The sequence below is a fragment of the Canis aureus genome, chromosome 10 (genome assembly GCF_053574225.1).
Source record: "Canis aureus isolate CA01 chromosome 10, VMU_Caureus_v.1.0, whole genome shotgun sequence".
Taxonomy (NCBI): Eukaryota; Metazoa; Chordata; class Mammalia; order Carnivora; family Canidae; genus Canis; species Canis aureus.
In genome coordinates, this window is record NC_135620.1 from 30,817,501 (window position 1) to 30,837,293 (window position 19,793).

At 35.0% G+C, this 19,793-nt stretch overlaps 1 protein-coding gene across 37 annotated transcripts in view; it reads right to left on the bottom strand.

The window, feature by feature from the left end:
- The window catches only part of PTPRD (protein tyrosine phosphatase receptor type D), a 2,191,141-nt gene that overhangs the window by 193,119 nt on the left and 1,978,229 nt on the right, over positions 1 to 19,793 (bottom strand). For 23 of the 37 annotated variants that reach the window (XM_077911920.1, XM_077911929.1, XM_077911931.1 and 20 more), the window contains one exon: positions 2,136 to 2,331. In XM_077911920.1, the coding sequence (XP_077768046.1) occupies positions 2,136 to 2,331 (196 nt within the window). Of the gene's footprint in view, positions 1 to 150; positions 169 to 2,135; positions 2,332 to 19,793 lie in introns of all 37 variants that reach the window. The other 14 variants (XM_077911956.1, XM_077911938.1, XM_077911955.1 and 11 more) reach the window with 2 other exon arrangements.

Consider the following 19,793-nt stretch of genomic DNA (forward strand, 5'->3'; position numbering starts at 1 on the left):
ACCGATCATAACCAAACGGTACAAAGGGAAAAAATAAAGTTGATGGACATATTATTGGAATGATTTTGAAAACAGGACAAAGATGGGAGTGATGAGAGGACAGAAAGAATGAGCAAGATCATTCTGTGAACGTTAGTTCAGCACTCTTACCTCTTATTGGTGTACCACCTGGGTGGATAATATGAATGCAAATAAGATTAGAAAGAAGAAGCATTAGTACGAGAAGGAGGAGGCTAGGGCTGGGGAGAAGAATTAAATTAGATTTACAGAATTAAATAAGGTCTTAAAAGAAACTTGAATTACTATACTGGTAAAACAGGAATATATTAAAAAGTATTATTAGATTATAAAAGCAAGTTGCATTATACCACCGAGGGCAAAGACCACAACAGGCATCGTTGCCTTTCTCAGAGAAGCAACTGAGTTCTTAGGTCTGGGGTCACATAGGGTTAGAATTATATCTTAGATGCCTCATATTCTTAAAAAAAGGAAATAAAAATTAAACAATACTTTTGAAAGACATAGTTTAGGGAAAATACTGGCTAATCTATTTAAGTATATATATAGATACACATATATATATACTATTATAGGAAATACTAATAACTAACTAGAAACAAACACTGTTGATTGGATATCTTATGCTTCTCACTATGCTCTATTTGTGTGACATATATATAACTTGTGTACTATTTTATTTTCTATACAGTGTTTTTACGATACTAGTTCTGTGGATGTGTGCGTGTGCGCGCCACTATCGAGATCTGGTGTCTACACTGACAGTTAGTAAAATGCATGCCATGCATTTTATTAATAATAAAAATAATAATAATAATATTCTGGATATGGAAATTAGTGGGGGTGAAGTGCGCTTCAGAACTAAGCACTTACCAATAGATTCTGGAGATTTAAATACGGAGAGAAGAAAGACAGCATAAAAATATTATTATATTCCTTATAATTTGGTACAAATTTTTCAGAGTTAAAGCTTTATATACTAAATCATCTATGTTACATGTGAATAATTAATTCTTTATTTACAGTAACAGAATGCTAATCTACACAATTCCGCTGACAACAAGCAAAAGAGGCAGTTAACAAGACGCTTTAACATCACAGGACAGGTCAAAAGCTGAGAGTTCTGGGAAGACAGGCAGTTAAGTTAAACAACTTAGAATTCTATATCAATATTACTCCCAACGTCAAAGTAAACAGCTTATTGCTACATGTCCCAGTGAAATCACCTAGGGACGGCTCTAAAATTTAAGAAATTTAGAATTATCTATATTTTTAATCTAAAGAGAGCAGAGGAATGAAATTGGGATGGGGTTGGGGGGTGGGGGACAAAAGGGCAGCAGGGAGAGAGAGGAGGAAGAAGCAAGAGCTGGAGTCTACACCAAAAGCAGACTTCTGTAGATCCAGTCACTGGAGGGTTCAAAACTCTTTAGTGTGGGTGCACACTACTGTGGCTTATGTGTAGAAAAGTCTCACTCACAATATGATAATAATAAAATTAATAAAAATCCCCTCCTTTCATTGGTACTTGGTAAAGGACTTTTGAAAAATACATCTGGTTACTCAGGAGATAACATTTCTGTGGTTTATGTATTAGTGAGAAGAAAGCAGATGTGACCAAACTTACTAATCTTTGGCACTTTGATGAGTTCAAATGCAGAAAAGACAGAGAAAACACACTTTAATAAAACTGAATCATTTTAGTGTTTAATATGAATCTTTTGGTTTCTAATGGATACAACCATTGGAGCTCCTTGCAAGTTCTGAATGAAGTCCAATGTTGAAATAAATTTGTTTCAAAAGAAAACAGAAAGAAGAAAGAAAGAGGAGAAAATGGATCCATCAAATACTGCAGAAAAGCAGTAAATTAAAAAATTATCAAAAATACAGTCACAGCAGTGAGCAATGTGGATTAAACAGAAGCTGCAAAACACAGAGAGAAGACAGACTCTGAAACAGGCTATGACATCACAAACATGGACAACACATTAAATAACAGAGAAAGAGAAGAGGGAGAAAAATCAATACCTAAAAATTAAAATAAAATTAAATTAAAATTAAAATAAAGAGAGAGAAAGCTAAAAAAAAATTCTCTAAAAGTTAGTAGAAACAGTAACAAGACCCTACCTGATCGTAACTGCTTAATACGGCCATTGTTGTTGCTTGTATCGACGGGTAAGAAATCTTTAAACCAAGTTATTTCTGGATCCGGATTCCCACTGGCTGCACAAAGCATGGTGGCAGTGCGTGTACGCTCAACCACCTTCAACTGTGGGCCCATGTCAATGGTAGGGAAGCCCCTGGGAATTTGATCCTCTGCAAGACAAAAGGTGATACAAATATCCTGTTAACAAGTCAGAAACCCAAGATAAGAGCCATTACTCATTAATCTTTCCCCTTACTTTGCTCAGCATTTCTTGAGAAGCTAATGCAGACCTGGCAACGTTGCACTATCAGATTAGGTTATAGTCCCAATATTGTTCCTCATCCCACTGTCTGTGTAAGACACCAACCTAACAAAGAACTTTAGACACGTGTGCTAAAAACCACGATGAAAAAAAAATGCATCTAGTTCTCTGGGATGATGGAGGGGAAAAAAATTACAGAATGTGTACACGCCTGTGGAGGTCAGTGAGTACCAATGGAGGCTCTGAAGTGGGCCTTTAAGAACAAGTGGAAGTATATTCCTCTGAGTTAAAGAGTATTTTCCTCTATTCTAAAAGCCTATACCATTTTCTCTCACTAGGAGTTGAAATTCCTAAATTTTGAATCCTCAACTCACCCAAAGTTCACTTCTCCCTATCCTCCAAAAAAATTATCCCAGATATTAGATCTCGTAAAATTAAAGTCTTAAATCCCCTAAGCATGATGATCCACATTAGTAACCTGCATTATCAGCTCTTCCAGCCAGCATTAGGAAGGTGTATTCTATCTTGAAGAAATTTTGAATTTGAAGGAATTTTAGTTATATGGGTGATGATTATCCAAATTAGAACTTGATGTTCGAAAACCATTATGAAACATTTTGAATTCTCATTGGTCTTGCATTAATTTAATCAACCTTCCTTCATGACCTCTGTTTAATTTTCATAAGCCACCAATTCCAAAATTACTTAAAAGCACACACACCAGTGGAAAAAAAAATAGGAATCATCACATGTGGCACCTCACTTTTCCTTGGATTTTGCCTGCAATTTCTGGCATGATCCTATGAATCCTGCTGAAGTCTGGGTTATAATTTCTAGGGAAAAGGCTCCATCTGACACTTCCACTGTGTAGTCAGTCAAATCTATGTGTTCTCTACTGCCTCCTCTCTATCATTACAGATAAGCTCCATCTCCTAAATCTAGGTAGCAAAATCCTTTTAAATCAGGCCCCATTTTTCTCAGCTTCTCATGGATTATATTCCCCATAGGAAAGTTTCTTCTGATCACATTGTAATTCTTAGCATTCCCCAGACAAATCATGTCCACTAAGTATTCTGTCTCTGAAAAGCCATACAGTCAAAATCACCTTCTTTGTAAGAAAAATCCTCTCAAATATATTTAATATTTTCCTCCTCAGAGTACTAGGATAGTAACTTAAATCCATTTTCTTGTACTTAGTATCAACAGCTTATCTTCCTATACCATGAGTTCCTCCATGTCTCATTTATATCTCTTGCCATCAAACTAATCTGGAGTACTTGACGTTTTTTTTTTTTTTTTTTTTTTTTTTGAGAGGAAAAAAAAAAAAAAAAAACCACAGAGAGGGAGAGGTTCTACTCCTAGAGCCTGATGTGGGGCTCAATCTTACAACTCTTGAGATCATGACCTGAGCCAAAATCAAAAGTCAGACCCTAACCGACTGAGCCACCCAGGGGCCCTTGGATTACTCAACTTTGAGGAGAACCTTCAGTGATTTCCAAGCCCAAATATAAATATATCCTAGTGACAAGCCCAAATATAAATATATCCTAGTTATTAAAAAATGAAAAACTTTTTTTCTTCTAGTACATATAGTAGAAAACTACTTCTGGTAGAGTGTTGACCTTAGGAATAGTTCAGAACTACAGAGAGAGAGAGATTTTGAATGTGAACAATGAATGAATGTCAAAATATTACCAAAGAATAAAATTCCCAATAAAGGGAAGTTTTCCCTCAACAACTCCAGATTATTGCAAGAGAACAGGGAAAAGTGTGGATTCTGGCTCTCCTGTAGGGATATTTATGAAATAGAAGCTGCTAAGGCAAATTGGGTTTGACATCTCAATTCACTAGATAATATTTTCCTGTCCCATGAGCTAGTTTCAGCTGGAGATAAATAAATAAATAAATAAATAAATAAATAAATAAATAAATAAATATTTTATATATATATATATATATATATATATAATAGTTCAATGAGTTACAATTTACTTAACTTGAAAGATATGACTGTGTTAAGGAAGGAGGAACCCATTCTGTTTATCTGAATGCTCACACATGATCAGCCAAGCAGTAGTCTATGGTGGACAAGTGTCAGAAACAATAGTTAAGAATGAAATTTCAATGTGATTTTTCAGGGCTCCAAGTTGGAAAGTTAAAAGTTACAAATGGAATAGAATATTTTGCAAATTAGGCTAATTTTGATAATCTGCTCCATTTGAATTTCATCAGGCTGATCTTTATGACTTTAAGGGTTTCGTCATTATGATATATTTACATCTACAGCATTGTTCTAGTGTTACTTGAAAAACATAAGCAGAAAGATCAATAGCCATCGTTTCATACACATATGAAACATCTCACTTGGCCACTATTGACACAAATGCTTCAAAGGAAAAAAATAATTCACCTCAAGTGCTTCAAAGCCAACTACACGGGCTTAGAAGTGAGGTTTTTAAAAAGCTCTTTGATTTTGTTGCTGTTTTCCATATTTAAAGCCACCAACTTAGGTTAATAAAAAATCACCTTGAGATTCCTAAACTGGTTCAGTATTTCCTAAAGCATTGTATCTAGCCCCAGGGATTTGAATACTAGTTACATTAGCATGCATGAACATTGACCTACTAGTCATTACTTTCCTTCTACAGTGTCAACTCTCTGAAGAACCAAACCAATACTCTGTACCAAGTGGCAAGTGTCAAAGACTTAAGATTGTTGAGCCACTTACTAGAGGCTCTTACTAAAGAAATCTAGAATTAATAACCATTTATAAGAAATGAAGTCCTCACCTTGGGGAAAGCTGACAAAATTGACTTGTGCCCTACTAAAAGCAGTCTAATACATTTGCATGACCTTTCTTTTCCTTCTTGGCTCATAAAGAACACTCCAGAGCCCCCTTTTCATATACACAAGTGCACAACAAAGATAATCTTTCTTGCATACTAATCGGACAGTGGATGTAAAGAGTGCTCCTTTCTTATTTTTAATAAGGGTAATTAAATTCTATCCATCCCCCCTTTGCACAGAATCTCTTTGAATGTACTTTCTTCATTAAATTTTCATGAGAAACATCACAATGTAACAGATTCAAATAGCCAGAACTCTTACACGTTGACAGTTGTGGCTTGTTTCCAATTTGACTGTCAGGTATTTGGCAATAAAACTCAGTATTCAACATAAAACGAACTGTAGAAATAATGAAATTTCTAATTGGAATGCTTATCTCAGTGGGTGTAGTTTAGAAGATGTTAATTGCTTTTTTTTTTCACCTTCTGCATTTATTAGTGATTTATATAAAACTGCCTTGGCCATTTGATAACATCAATTTTGACAGCTCATCAAATGTATACTACCAGGAACTTGGGGAGGAGGAAAATCGATACCTTTTATATCTTAACCACATAAACTTTTACAGGAAAAAAAAAAAGCAGCTATCAAAAATTAACAAATTGTCAATATGTTAGCAGCTTTAAACTTTTACATGAGGTGAAAAGAAAAACATTTTGTCCTATTCATTAATGTGCTCATTAAGCTTTAAAGTGCCTTACTTATCACTGTTCCATATTAATATTCAATCATGCAGAATTAGCTCCTAATTCATCAACAATTTAAATCAGACTTGACCTTCACAAAGCCATTTGGTCTGTCATTTTGAGAGGCCATTAAAGGGCAGATTACTACATACTTGTGCTTAGCGAATCATGGAAGCCGTACATATTTTGTTTGGAATGGCAGCTATAATAGACCTGGAAATATAGCCATTCTTTGAATCTGTTTGGTGTCTTAATGAAATATGCTGATATGAAACTTATAGTTCCATTAAGGAAACAGAAATATGAACATCAGCATTTTCCAGAGTTGAACTTCCCATTTGTGCAGAACTTGTGTTAATAACCCCTGACCTACCCAGGACCTGAATGGAATGTAGGGAGAAATAGTCTGATACTGTTTTGTAGGGAGTCATGCTTTAGATATTTGTGAATGATTAAATAAAAGCTTTTGCATAATTTGCTCACTTAAACGACTTTCATTGTTCATCCATATACAGTTTTAATGATGTTTTTACTTGCACTCCAATTCCGCAAACACTGAACCTCTCTTATTTGATAGGAAACCACAAAACTAAATTGCCTGCTAAGACCATAGCCTCCTTCCAAGGTGGCCCAAGCAGTTCATCTTGCCAAATCTTGCGGAGACTCTGAATGAATTTAAATAGACAAGTGCTTTGACTCTGGTTCCAAATGACTTAAAGAAGTTTTCAGTGAAGGACTGTTTGTCATGTTGCTACATTTCCAATTTATCATGTCAATTACATCAACAGTATGCTTTTACAAAAGCAGTATTAACATATTTGGCAAATACACTTGATCATTTGGATATTGTGGACAATGTAGAGGTTCTGATGAGAATGGTAGTGCAATAAAGCCAAATCAAAATCTGGAGGAAGAGATAAGTAGTTTTTGTCTTAGAGAATTCAACCCAACAAATAATTTACAGTAGCTCCTTGTTAGAAGCCCTCAACTGGCGTTATCAATAACTCCTTAATAAGTCAATGAGTATGCTTGAACTCATAAGCTCATGGAGGGCAGGGCTCTATGTTATTTCCTTTATAACCATGACAGTGTACAATAAATATTTAACCATGACAGTGTATAATAAACATTTGCACATACACATGTTTAGGAAATTGTGGCAAAAATTTCAATACTCACTCATATGGCATCTCTGCATTCCTACTGGTTTTATTTAGTGCCATTCATTTAAACAACTAATCATTCTTTGTTTTGGGGCTATACATGTGGCCTCCCCAATTTGGTTACTGTCTAAGAAACATAAAACTATCCTATAATTTCTATTTTTTACAGTGTCTTAAATAATATGACACAGACTCACAAAAATAGCTTATTTAAATCTTATTTAATTAACAAACAATTTCCATGGGTTGAGATGTGCAATTCAGGCTTGGTTCTTTTTACAAATTTAATGCAGTTGCTGCACTGGGAACACACAATCCAGTGCCTGCTTTATCTAATTGTATAGAAAGGCTCCCTCCATATACTGTTTGTACATTCCTACAAGCCAAAACTGCAACCACATAACAAAAACACTATTTGCAAACACAATGAAACTCAAAAGAATACAACAGAATATGTATCTATGCTCTGTTATCTCATCTTTAGAAAAATGAAATTACTGATGTTCAAACTAATGATAAAACCCAAGTGAATCATTCAGCTGTGTGTTGAGGCAAACACTCAGGTCATCTTTCACTGACAGGAGCAAAAACTTCTCAAAAGTTAAATATCCTAAACCTTTAGGCATTCACAGTGCAATCTTAGAGAAGCTCTAAAGTTTTGTTTTTCTTTTGAAGGATGAAGGGATTAAGGAAAGTTTTCATTAACATAAGAAAAGTCAAATGTCATATGAATCATATAAAGAATATTTTCTTAATAAAAGTGGTAGCCCCTTTAAATATATTGAAAAGCATCCCTATGTGTTAAAGAAATAGTACTAATCTATGGCATACAAAGCTAGTATGTTCTTATACTTAAAAAGTAAAAGTTCTCTTGAAAAGTTTAAGTGTGTTGGTGTTCAGATGGTCACATAATAAAATAAATAAAATGTTTTCATATTTATGAAAATTTCATTAAATTAAAAGAAAAAGAGCTTTTGAACTATTAGTTTTAAGAATCTACTGGCTAGTCAATAGATGGCATCATTCATTCTATAGATAATTATTAAATACCTTTGTTGGGCCAATGGTGGGCCAGGCTCTGGGTATGAAGTAATCTAGAGAATCTCTATAGTGTGGTGATTTATTTGTATCTGCAGATAATTAGATTCTTTGGGAGTGAGAATAGTGCCCAGCTCATAGATGGGAGGACTGAATGAGATAATGCATTAAATGTGACTAGCACTGCCTGGCACTAGTGTCTGGCATTTTGTAAAATATTAGCATATATACACTTACTCAATCCCAAACTCCCACAATAGATTTAAACAGTACAGAGTCATAGGACTCCAAGTCTTAATATAACAAAAGCTGCACCAATAAACTGCAAATGGGAAATAGGCTGTGTAAATCATTAAAAAAAAAAAAAAACACAGGATTATCTAGATGTATAAGTGAATTTAGAAAGCAGTATCTGCGTCAAATAACCTTTTCAAAACCTCATAAAAGCCCTAATTTCTCCCTTTCAACAAGATTTTACATTCTTTGATTAATCAACTGCAGAAATAAAACAAATCCATGTTGTTATATGATTTGTTCTCAAAAATGAACTCAAAAAATAGTTCTAAATGTTTGGGACAGAAAAACTTTATTGTGAATGCCTGAAAACACTTAAATCATTTGAGCTTTTATTAAAGTTCCCTGAGATAGGCAAAAGTGGTATCATAATTACCATCTTCTGTAGACACAAAACAAAGACTCAGCAAAATTAAATTACTTGCTCTAGATCATAACCTACAGCAAAAATAAAAGACAATCTTTTATTTCTAGATTTGGCGTGTTTTTGTTTCATCATGATTCCTCTATGCCGGTAGCTTTTCTTTGAATAAATTTTCATCATGAACAGTGACAGAACTCTTAATGGAAGTCATGTTATAATGGAAGGCACAACGAAAATAATTTGTTATTATTACTAACTGGTTGTTTTTAAGCAGAAACGACTAAAGTTCCATGGAATTTAATAATAATTTTAAAAACAGTACTACATTTTTAAGAAAATTCACCTTTTGATGTATATCAATTGGCTTCTCATTTGTTTAGCACTGGTTCCAGGTGGAGACATAAATCTACCATGTATCCTAGCCAAGAAAATGTGCATGAGAAATGGAGGAGTGTGAAAAGGATGATAAATATCAAGTAATTTCCCTAGGGAGCTCAAGTTCAGCACTGTGCCTATGTCTTTAACCCTTCTGTAATTTCTGTTAATTATCTAGGAAGGGCTATAAGTGGCAGGACTTCGGTTCTGAGCAGACACCAAAAGATAGTACACAGAGCAGAGAACTAGACATCACTAGATTCAGCATATCAACCCTACGACGTTAGGCCACACAGAGGTCTCCACTGTAATAAGGGACCAATAATGACCATCCCAAACTGCTTTGTCTAGGAAAGGAGACAGATCAGTGTCTCAGTGGCTAGAAGGCCAAGAGGTTACTGTGTTAGAGTATTTGCTACTTTGTTGATCAGCAAATGGGTTTTCAAGTCATTATCTTTCAGAATAAACCACAGTATCAGGCTACAAACAAGAACTATTTTATTCCAGAATAAAGTCCCTGAAAAGGGGGAAAATCATTTATTATTCTTTTCTTAAAGAAAACAGTGTAAATAAAGCTTTTATTTTCACTATTCCAGATGGCAGTGGGGTATAATTTGTACTGTTTTGACATCATGACTGTATTATTCAAAGTCAATCTTCCTACAAGTATATTGAATAAGGGACTAAAAATAGAAAAATAAAAAGAAAAGAAATAAGAGCTAAATCAACATTTTCCAGCAAAGTTGGGCTCCTGGGTCATTATCAAAATGATATTCATATGAATGAAATTGAAAAAATATGTGTATCAATAAAGTGGTTTCTAATTATAAGTCAAAGGCTACTCTAAATCAGAAAGAAATTATCCAAAGCAGGAGAAAACTGCCAGTTAATAAATGATATCCCAAATGGAATATTTAATAAATATAAGATCTGGTCCCCAAAAAGTAATTATGAACAAGCTATGATGAATATTTCGTCCAAGTTCCTCTTTGCAAGTTATTACATACAGATGGCATGCTTGTCTTAATATGGCTATAAATCAATCAGAAAAGCTTTTATTTCAGAGTGGATTTAGATATCTCTTAAGGGCAGTTACTGGGCACTAGTGTCTCCAATGATTTCTCATAGAATTATGCCATGCAAGAATAGAAAATTGGACAGTGATAAGCTGATAGGAGCTTCATTAGCAGCTACTAAATATTCAGCATACTAACCAACTACCCACAGATCATTACAGAGCAGCTCCATTTTCTGAAATATTCTTTACATGTTGAGGAGGTTGTAAGGCACTCTTGGCACAGAATAAAGCAAACTTATTTAGAAGTAATGTATGCAATTACCCTACAATTCTCAAAGCAGTGTCTACATAGCAGTACACAAACCCAGTTAGATAAATTATCATTTGTATAAATGTGGTAGCTGCCAATTCATATGCTTTAAGTCAGTTATTAATTATTTATGTTTGGGTTTAGCAAATGATCTCACTCTTTGTGATCCAAAATTAGATGAATTCATGAGGATATGGAAGTATCATCTCCTATCTAACAACACTATTAGTTCTTGGTTATTTAAGCAAATATTAGTAATAAGGGTGATGCTTTTATTCCCTTCCCTGTAATGCAAATCTCACTAAGATAACAAAATCTAATGCTCACCCACTTTCACAAGCCTCACTGCTCTCTATTAGTTTTATTAACAAGCTGGTGTCATGATACCCTTGTACATTATCCAAAGTTTTTGCCATATTTTGAATGATAAAACTTTTTACATTAATTTATATTTAAATCATAGTACCAGTTGTTTTTGTTTTGTTTTGTTTTAAGAAAAGAAAGGCAAAAATCAACGATGGAGCTGAAGTACAAGAATTTCATTCCTGTGTTTTTGGAAAAAGAGACACAAAGACAGAAATAGTAAACGTAGAAATAGAACTGGGTTTGGCTCCTGCCTCCATTATTTGCCAGGTTTTTAAAAGTCAAAAACTCTAATGAGTTCAAATCAAACAAGGCCAAGAAAAACATTCATCCTGACTGCTCCACTGTATCGTGGTGAATGTAAGTGAAAGTAAGATTTTTAAACCATCAATTGTTTCTTTTTTAATTTTTATTTATTTTTTTATTTATGATAGGCACACAGTGAGACAGAGACAGGCAGAGGGAGAAGCAGGCTCCACACACCAGGAGCCCGACGTGGGATTCGATCCCGGGTCTCCAGGATCGCGCCCTGGGCCAAAGGCAGGCGCTAAACCTCTGCGCCACCCAGGGATCCCCATCAATTGTTATATAAAAAAAGAAGACTGGGATAAGCTGTGTGTGGATAGAGATTGAAGGCATTGGTGTGAATTCATGGTTTTAAAAACATATGCACTGCTATAGAAACGACTATAATTATAAATGTACATCATATAAACTTTCCAAACACACCTGCCCTTTCTGTGCGAGCCCAAAGAGGCTAGAAGCAGCAATACTTGATAGCAACAGTCACATCTAGCAACCAGATCTTGAATTTGACTCACTAAATTTGACTCTCTAGTAAAGGAAGCACAGGTCCTTGGAGAAAGGACTGATTCCCTTCAGTACAAGAAGAAAGTACAAGATATACCTGAAATATCTGTTACATAGTAAAGTTCTTAAAGTGACAAGGACATGTTAAAAAAACAAAGATGCTGGCTTGATGGGGCTCTCATTAGCCAAATGTAGGACAATCTGAACATCAGAATTCATATATGTATATATAAACAAATTATAATATATTAAATAAAATAAAAAGACAGAACTCCACACTGATATTTATGAATAACTTTATAATTAAGTCTCACAAAAACAACCTTAAGATAACAAAGTTGACACTAATAATGAGCATATCAGAATCATATATTGAGAAAAACATATCACTTCCATGATATTTGCTGTAGATTGAATATTTGTATCTCACCAAAATTCATGTTTAATCTTAACATTCAATATGATGGTATTTAGAGGTGGGACCTTTGGGAATCAATTAATTTATTAGGGCAGAGCCCTTATGAATGGGACTAGTGCCCTCATGAGAGACGCCAGTGACAGCTCTTGCCACTTCCATGTGAGGACACACATTCAAAAAAGGGCTGTCTAGGATCCAGAAATCAGGCCCCAACCAAACACCAAGTGTGCTGGCAATGTGATCTTGCACTTCCTAACTTCTATAACTGTGAAAAATAAATCTCTGCTTATACACCACCCAGTTTATGGCATTTGGTTATAGTGGCCAGAATAGACTAAGACAGTGTTATTGCCAAAGATTCATAATCTAAATATGATCAACGTAGCATCAGCAAAACCCAAAATGAAAACATTTTATGAGATATCAAACTTGTTATCTTCAAAGCGATCAAGATCAAGAATGTCAAAGAAAAACCTGAGAAACTCTTTCATATTGACAGTTAAGGGCACAGTGCAATTCTGAACTGGAGCCTCTGAGGACAATCAGAGCAACTTAATAGGACACGTGGCAAAATCCAAATGGGAAAACGGCCTAAATGTAATCTGAGGAGATTACATGGTTATGCTGCATCAATATTTACCTCCTTATTTTAATGATCATAGTAGTCAAATAGGAGAATGCCCTTGCTTAGAGAAATAGAGGTATTTGAGGGTGATAGGTGTTATGTCATTAATTTAATCTCAGATAATACAGGAAAATTCCTTTGTATTATAGTTTCTAGGTTTTTTTTCTTGTATAAGACTTGGATGGTTTCAAAATTCTAAAATTATATAAAAGTAAATTACTATCATTATATTATCATAAATAAATGAAATTTTACAAATCTTTAGATTATCTTATTAATATCTCAGTTGTACATGAGTTATCCCCAAGGCTTCTGAATAGCCGGATGTACTCAAGCATTTTGTCCCAATTCTGAAGAATATTCCTAAATACATACTTCATTTGAGGCCCTCTTGAACATGAAGACTAGTTAATTGACATTTCAGTTGTTACCAATTTTACACCAATGATGATAATACCAGAAAATTGTTAGGTCTGGAAATATGTAAATTCCTTTAAAATTAAGACTTACAAATATTTCATTATCAATGCTGAACAATGAACAAAATGGAGCAGTAACTCGAGAGCAAGGAAAGCTCATGAAAAGAAAATGCAGAGAAATCAATACTCTAAAAAATAATTTCAGAATTACAAGATTTTTTGTAATATTTTTTACAAAAAATTTTTAATTAAAAATTCAAAAAAAAATTTTTTAGATAAGTGAAAATGTGAAGCTGAGAGACTCTTTATTAATTTTCTCTGAAAGCATCTGAGAAAGTTTATGATAGAAGATGAACTTTGCTTCCTCCCAACTACAAGATGGGCAACTTGACTTAGTACCCAGGAGTCTCAGGAATCCAAGTGTTGTTTCTCAAGCCAGGCTTTTGAAATCTTTCAGGAGAAATCTACCTTCCTACCAGCTCTTCACAGTTCTCCTCCGAGACCTACAGCACAGTAAAGCAAAATCCTTGCCATTCTGTGCTCCTTAACCAGGTAGGGAAGTGGAGTAACTGCTGCAAGCACAAAAATTAAGTGATTCAGATATGTCTGTTTTTAAAGAGAACAAGTCACCATTTAACTCTATTCAGTAGCATCTCTTATAGTTTTAAAGGCTAACAGTGGTAGGAATTTGTTCTATCCGAGGGAGAAGACAGATTCTGAAAACAAGTGATGGCAGTTTTCTTCAGAGGGTATCTTGGAAAATAAAAAGATCAAATCTTAAAACAGATATTATATATACAATGTTTCACTGTACAGAATGAAAACTAAATGAGCACATGAAAAAACCTTTAAACTTATGTTTCAAGAATGTGTTGTGTATCTACAGAGGATAATTTCCCCTAAATGCAAATAATATTCTGTTTCGTATGCCAAAAGTGAGCTTCAATTTAACATCAAAGAATTACTAAATTGAGCTAGTTTATATGTGCCAGTGTATGAGACTTTTTCTTAAGTCTTTAGAATCACAAGCTGTCAACGTATAGATACTACCCAAAGAAATTTATAACTATGATTTTTTTTTAATTTTTGAATTTTCCACCCTCTCTATATAAACTTAATAAAACAATATCATGTTTATTTTTAAAGATTTATTTATTTAAAGATTTATTTATTTTGGAGAGAGAGTACATGTACACATGCATGCAGGTTAAAAGGGTAGAGGGAGAGGGAGAGAATTTTAATCAGTCTCCCTACTGAATGCAGAGCCCTAAGTTGGGCTGGATTCCACAACCTTAAGGTCATGACCTGAGCCAAAATTCAGTCATTGCTTAACCAACTGAGCCAACCAGGTGCCCCCAAACAATACTATCCATATGTAAGTGCAAACAAAAAAGATTTTTTTTTCAAAATACTGTATTTATTTAAGAGAGAGACAGTACTAGTGCAAAGGGGTAGAGGCAGAAAAAGAAGCAGACTCCCTCCTAGTGTGGAGCCTGATGTGCAACTTGATCCCATAACCCTGAGATCATGACCTGAGCCAAAGGCAAGAGTCTGTTGCTTAACCGACTGAGCCATACAGGCGCCCCTAAATAAATAAAATATTTTAAAAAATAAATGTAAACATAGGGTAGAAGTGTATTCATTACATTCTGATACATCAAAAATATTAACGTGGCACCAAACAGGAAGTCAGATATTTAGAAAATAACCAGATGGAAGAACACCTAGCAAAAATGACCAAAATCATTACCAAAAATCACATGAATAAAATTCCATATCCTGTGCTGCTAGGAGAGGTATCAGGTTTCCATATATAAAATTCTAAAGGCTAGATTTTCCTTAAGAGTAGGTTAAGCTCAGCAAATGACAAAAAGGGTTTGAGGCAAAGCCTGAGGGGATTACATAAAGGATTGTGGTCCTTCTCAAAATAAATAGAAGGTAAGGGAAGGGAGAAGAAATGTGTGGGAAATATCAGAAAGGGAGACAGAACATAGACTCCTAACTCTGGGAAATGAACTAGGGGTGGTGGAAGGGGAGGAGGGCGGGGGGTGGGGGTGAATGGGTGACGGGCACTGAGGGGGGCACTTGACGGGATGAGCACTGGGTGTTATTCTGTATGTTGGCAAATTGAACACCAATAAAAAATAAATTTATTATAAAAAAAGAAAAAAAACAAGATAAATATAAGGTAAAGAAAAGTTTTAGTGATAGTGGTAAGTGTATGAGCACTTAAGTGCCTACAGACTTAAGTGTTAGGAGGCTATGTTGTTTATCAAATTTCCATTTAAAAAATGTCCTTTTAACTACAATGTGAAAAAATGCATTGCACAGGGGAAAAAAAAAAAAGAAAAGATGTAGAAAGGCTAATTTGGTGAGATAAGGGTAAACCTATGTCAGGTAAGTGATGGAGGAGATAGGAAGTAGAAAGATATATAGATATTTATATATGTTATATATAAATTTTTATATATTTACATATAAGTTTTTATATAAATTTTATTTATATATAAAATTTATTTTTATTTTAGCTTTATTGACAATACATAATTGACAAATTTATTTATCACAGAACTGGCAAATAAAACTGCAAGATATGTAAAGTGTATACTGTGGTAACTTGGTATGTGTATATATTGTGAGAGTTGAGAATAATTTGAAGGTCAATTTTACATGGGTTGGTGATATGTTGAGGATGGAGAACCAGGAAGAATTTTCAGGAATGGTTTCCTAAAAATATGTGATAGATTCCCAGTACTGTCTTCCCTTAGGGAATAATGTCACACATTTGAGCGCCTATATAATAGATGATATGCACCCCCAGGGGCTGGACTCTGGCTTCCCCTCACCAAGATAGTTCTTCCAAGGTGGAGCACAGCACCAAGCACCAAGCACCAGTCATCTGCCAACTGAAGACTGACCTACATTTACTTTCAGGAACTAGCAGAGAAGGCTGGTAAATATACCATTTGCTTCCTTATATGCTTGTGTCAGGGTGAAGGCAAGAAGGTACTGGCTCTGCCTGTACAAAACTGAGCTCAGCATTCCTCCTGTGGATGTGCCAGGGACTCCCTGGGCACCAAATGGTAGGGAGATACTCATGGGTTTGCATCGATTTTCCCCACTCACAGTTAATTCCTTCAATCTGAAGATAGCTGAGTATGTCAGGGTATTTTACTCTCTAGCCAAGGAAGAAAGTCACTAACCATCAGGGTATCATAGCCAATGGCCTCCTGAATAAAAAGGAAAATAATCTGAGTTGTACTCCTATGAAGACATGCCATTAAGAATCTCCATAAAGATAACTCATGGCTGTTACATTTTAATATGCTACATGCCAATTAAATAGATACAAGTTTCCAAAGACAAGATATTCAGTAGTGATACAATAAACCTTTTCCTTAACATCCTGAAAACAACCCAGAGTTGTTCATTTTCATTTAGTTGCAATAGGCTGACATATTGTTATAAATTTAGAAAACATACAATCTCTAATTCTTAACAAAGTGACAGCAACTTGACAAGTGAAGAAGTTATCTCAGCCTTGAATTCACTGACACAGAAAGCCCACATATACTACTGTTCTTTCCACAGCACAAGTGGATGGTTTTTATGTTTACAGCAAGATTAATGCTGCTTCAATTGCTCAGTGATGATGGTTATGAGGCTGCTGAGTAAATAATCTGCATTCACTAAAGGAAATAAGAACTTGTATTTTAGCCACTGATCCCTAAAACAACTAATGTTGTTTAACTGTTTGTTGTTATAAAAATAAAATAATATGCCATACAGCTTTGTATAATATGTATGAAAAGTTTCATGGGCAAATTATAATCAAATGGGCACATTTTATAGTTTCTCAGGAATTAACTCAGAAGAATATAACATATAATCAAGAATGTTTACCCAGTGGGAAAAAGACATTTTCAATTTAGTTTTTTCTAACAGTTATCATATCTTCCCTGCATCCCCACCTCCCCTCTACAGTGCTGATGATTTTGACATGAAAGCCCATAGACTGAAAAGCTATTGGGCACATCACATGTACTCAGCTGTTTGAATCATGACAGATCTGTTTCTTTGATAACAGTAGCTAAGTCACACAAGCCAATCTCTCCAGCCTCACCATCAACTTCAACCTTGCCTCGCCCCTCACCCCTCCTTAGCCCTCCGCTGGTAATTTTTGGGTTACTCTTAGTGTATGCCCTCCTCCCAAAGCCCAAGCTACTTTCCTGAAACATAATTAAGTAGGGTTCTAGCAAAAAAAACAAAAACAAAAACAAACAAGCAAACAAAACCTTCCCGGGAGGTTAGTTTTCCTGGTGTGTTTTAAAATGATAGAGATTTAAGAACATTCTAACTATAGGGATGCCTGGGTGGCTCAGCAGTTGCACATCTGCCTCTGACTCAGGGTGTGATCCCAGGGTCCTGGGATCAAGTCCTACATTGTGCTCCCTGCAAGGAGCCTGTTCCTCTTCTGCCTCTGTCTCTGCCTCTCTCTCTCTCTCATGAATAAATAAAATCTTTTTAAAAAGAAGTTTTTAGCTATATAACCATAGTTTTGAAATGTTTATCTCTTCAGTTGTAAGAAAAAAATTGCAGTGGAAGATGTAAGGCTAAATTGGCTCACCCTTTCCTCCTTCATTCCTAGACAAAATTTCTTTCTTCATATTTTTAATCCATTTCCTGGCAGGGAGGATAATATTTATCTTAATACTTATATTCCACCCCTGTCAAGGAGCCTACTCTTTGTTCAGACATACAGTGACACATTTCTGATCGTTTAACTTTTAGTTATTCTATTCAGCCCACAGCAGAGTGTGTCAGGGGTCTGGGTACTCCAGGATCCCTACTGTGTTAATGAGAAGAACTATTTCCTCTGGGTTAGTCTTCAAAACGTAGATACTAAATGGAAAATTTCTCACTAAAATTACTTATAAATTATAGAACATGAGATAATTTTGAGAGGAACTAGGCCATTCTGATAAAATATATTAATACTGGACTAAACCCTAGAATGGAGTCAACTATAATAGATTTTATCACTAATTTTAAGAAAATGGCTATGCAGATTGACTAAAATCAAAGTCACACTTTTTGGTGGATACTCTGAAGTGCGTAACTGTTTTCAGTGATAGAGTCCATGTAGACATTACCTCATTCAGTTACCAAAAGCTCGTACACTGCAACTGATTGATCACAGTTAAGTGTTCATATGGTGTTTTCCAGAGGCTTTTTTTTTTTTTTTAATTCAGGAGAGACACAGAGAGAGGCAGAGACATAGGCAGAGAGAGAAGCAGGCGCCCTGTGGGGACCCTGATGTAGGACTCCATTCAAAGACCCCAGGATCACAACCTGAGCCGAAGGCAGATGCTCAACCACTGAGCCACTGAGGTTTCCCTTCCAGAGGCCTTTTATTTTAAATGTAATGAATGAGATGAATCCTTACTTTCAATCTCTTAATATTCTTTCTGGTTCTAATGATTATATCCAACTTCATGCCATAGATTGGTAGTTCCTTAATTTCCTAGTAATCTTGTTTGAGAAGTGATCTGAGATATTTCATGCAAACTCAAGCTGATATTATGGGTGCTCCCTTGGTCTACCCCAATGTTGAGGGTGCTGCTATCTAAGCACATTAGTTTGCTTACAGAGATATATAGACTCCGTCTTAACACAGAGTGTTGTCAAAATATAAAACTAGTTTATTAATGTAAACCAGCAACCCTGTTTTGCTTTAATCTTTCCTTATTGGGGATCTCAACCTCAAACTGATGGATAAAACCTATTGCAATTTGGCTAGAGAAGTAATAAGTATGGGTAATTAGCTGAGATAATGCAATCTCATGCATTCCTTCACATAACAGAAAACTAATCCTTTGTTTATGTAGAGGATCAGAGACTGGGTTACCAGGACTATTTTCTGTTGTTTGCTAGTAAATAAGTTTTACTGGGTTGCCTTTAGGTATAATTCCCCAGGTTATACTGAAGGATTTTCATAAGCAGCAGTCCTATGAAGCTGGAAAGAGTTAAACATGCATATGATGCAGAGGTTATTCTTCACAACATGGCAGCATCTTTATTTCTGAATAACTACAAGAGAAATATTTCCCCCTGGTTTCAGTCTCAGGAATAGTTATGATTTTTATCTGAAGAACTGATTTATTTATATATTATAGACATTGTGCACAGGGTTGCCCTTTCTCACTTCCAGAGCTGTTAGGACATTTAGAGCTAAACCTGTGAATAGGCACAGAAGCTCATGGCATGGTCTGTGTTCCAAATTCACTGTTCCACCATCACAACAACATCACAACATCACAACATCACTCTTCCACCATCACAACACAACAAGGGTAAGTTCTTTATCTCATCATAAAGAACATTTCCCTGTAAATTAATCTTATATCCCTTTGAAGCAATGTTATAATAGATGGAAATGAATAAATATTATCTATCCAATTTTTCAAAAATATATAATAAACAAAAGAGATGATCTCCAACATACCAAGAGACTAAAGCAGTCTACATTTCTCACAACAGTCTATGAGAAATGTTAAAGTTATCTGCAGTTATAATAAACCAAAACCAAACTCATTAAAGTGAGCTTCTGAGAAAGTATGGCATAAAATCTTTGATTTAG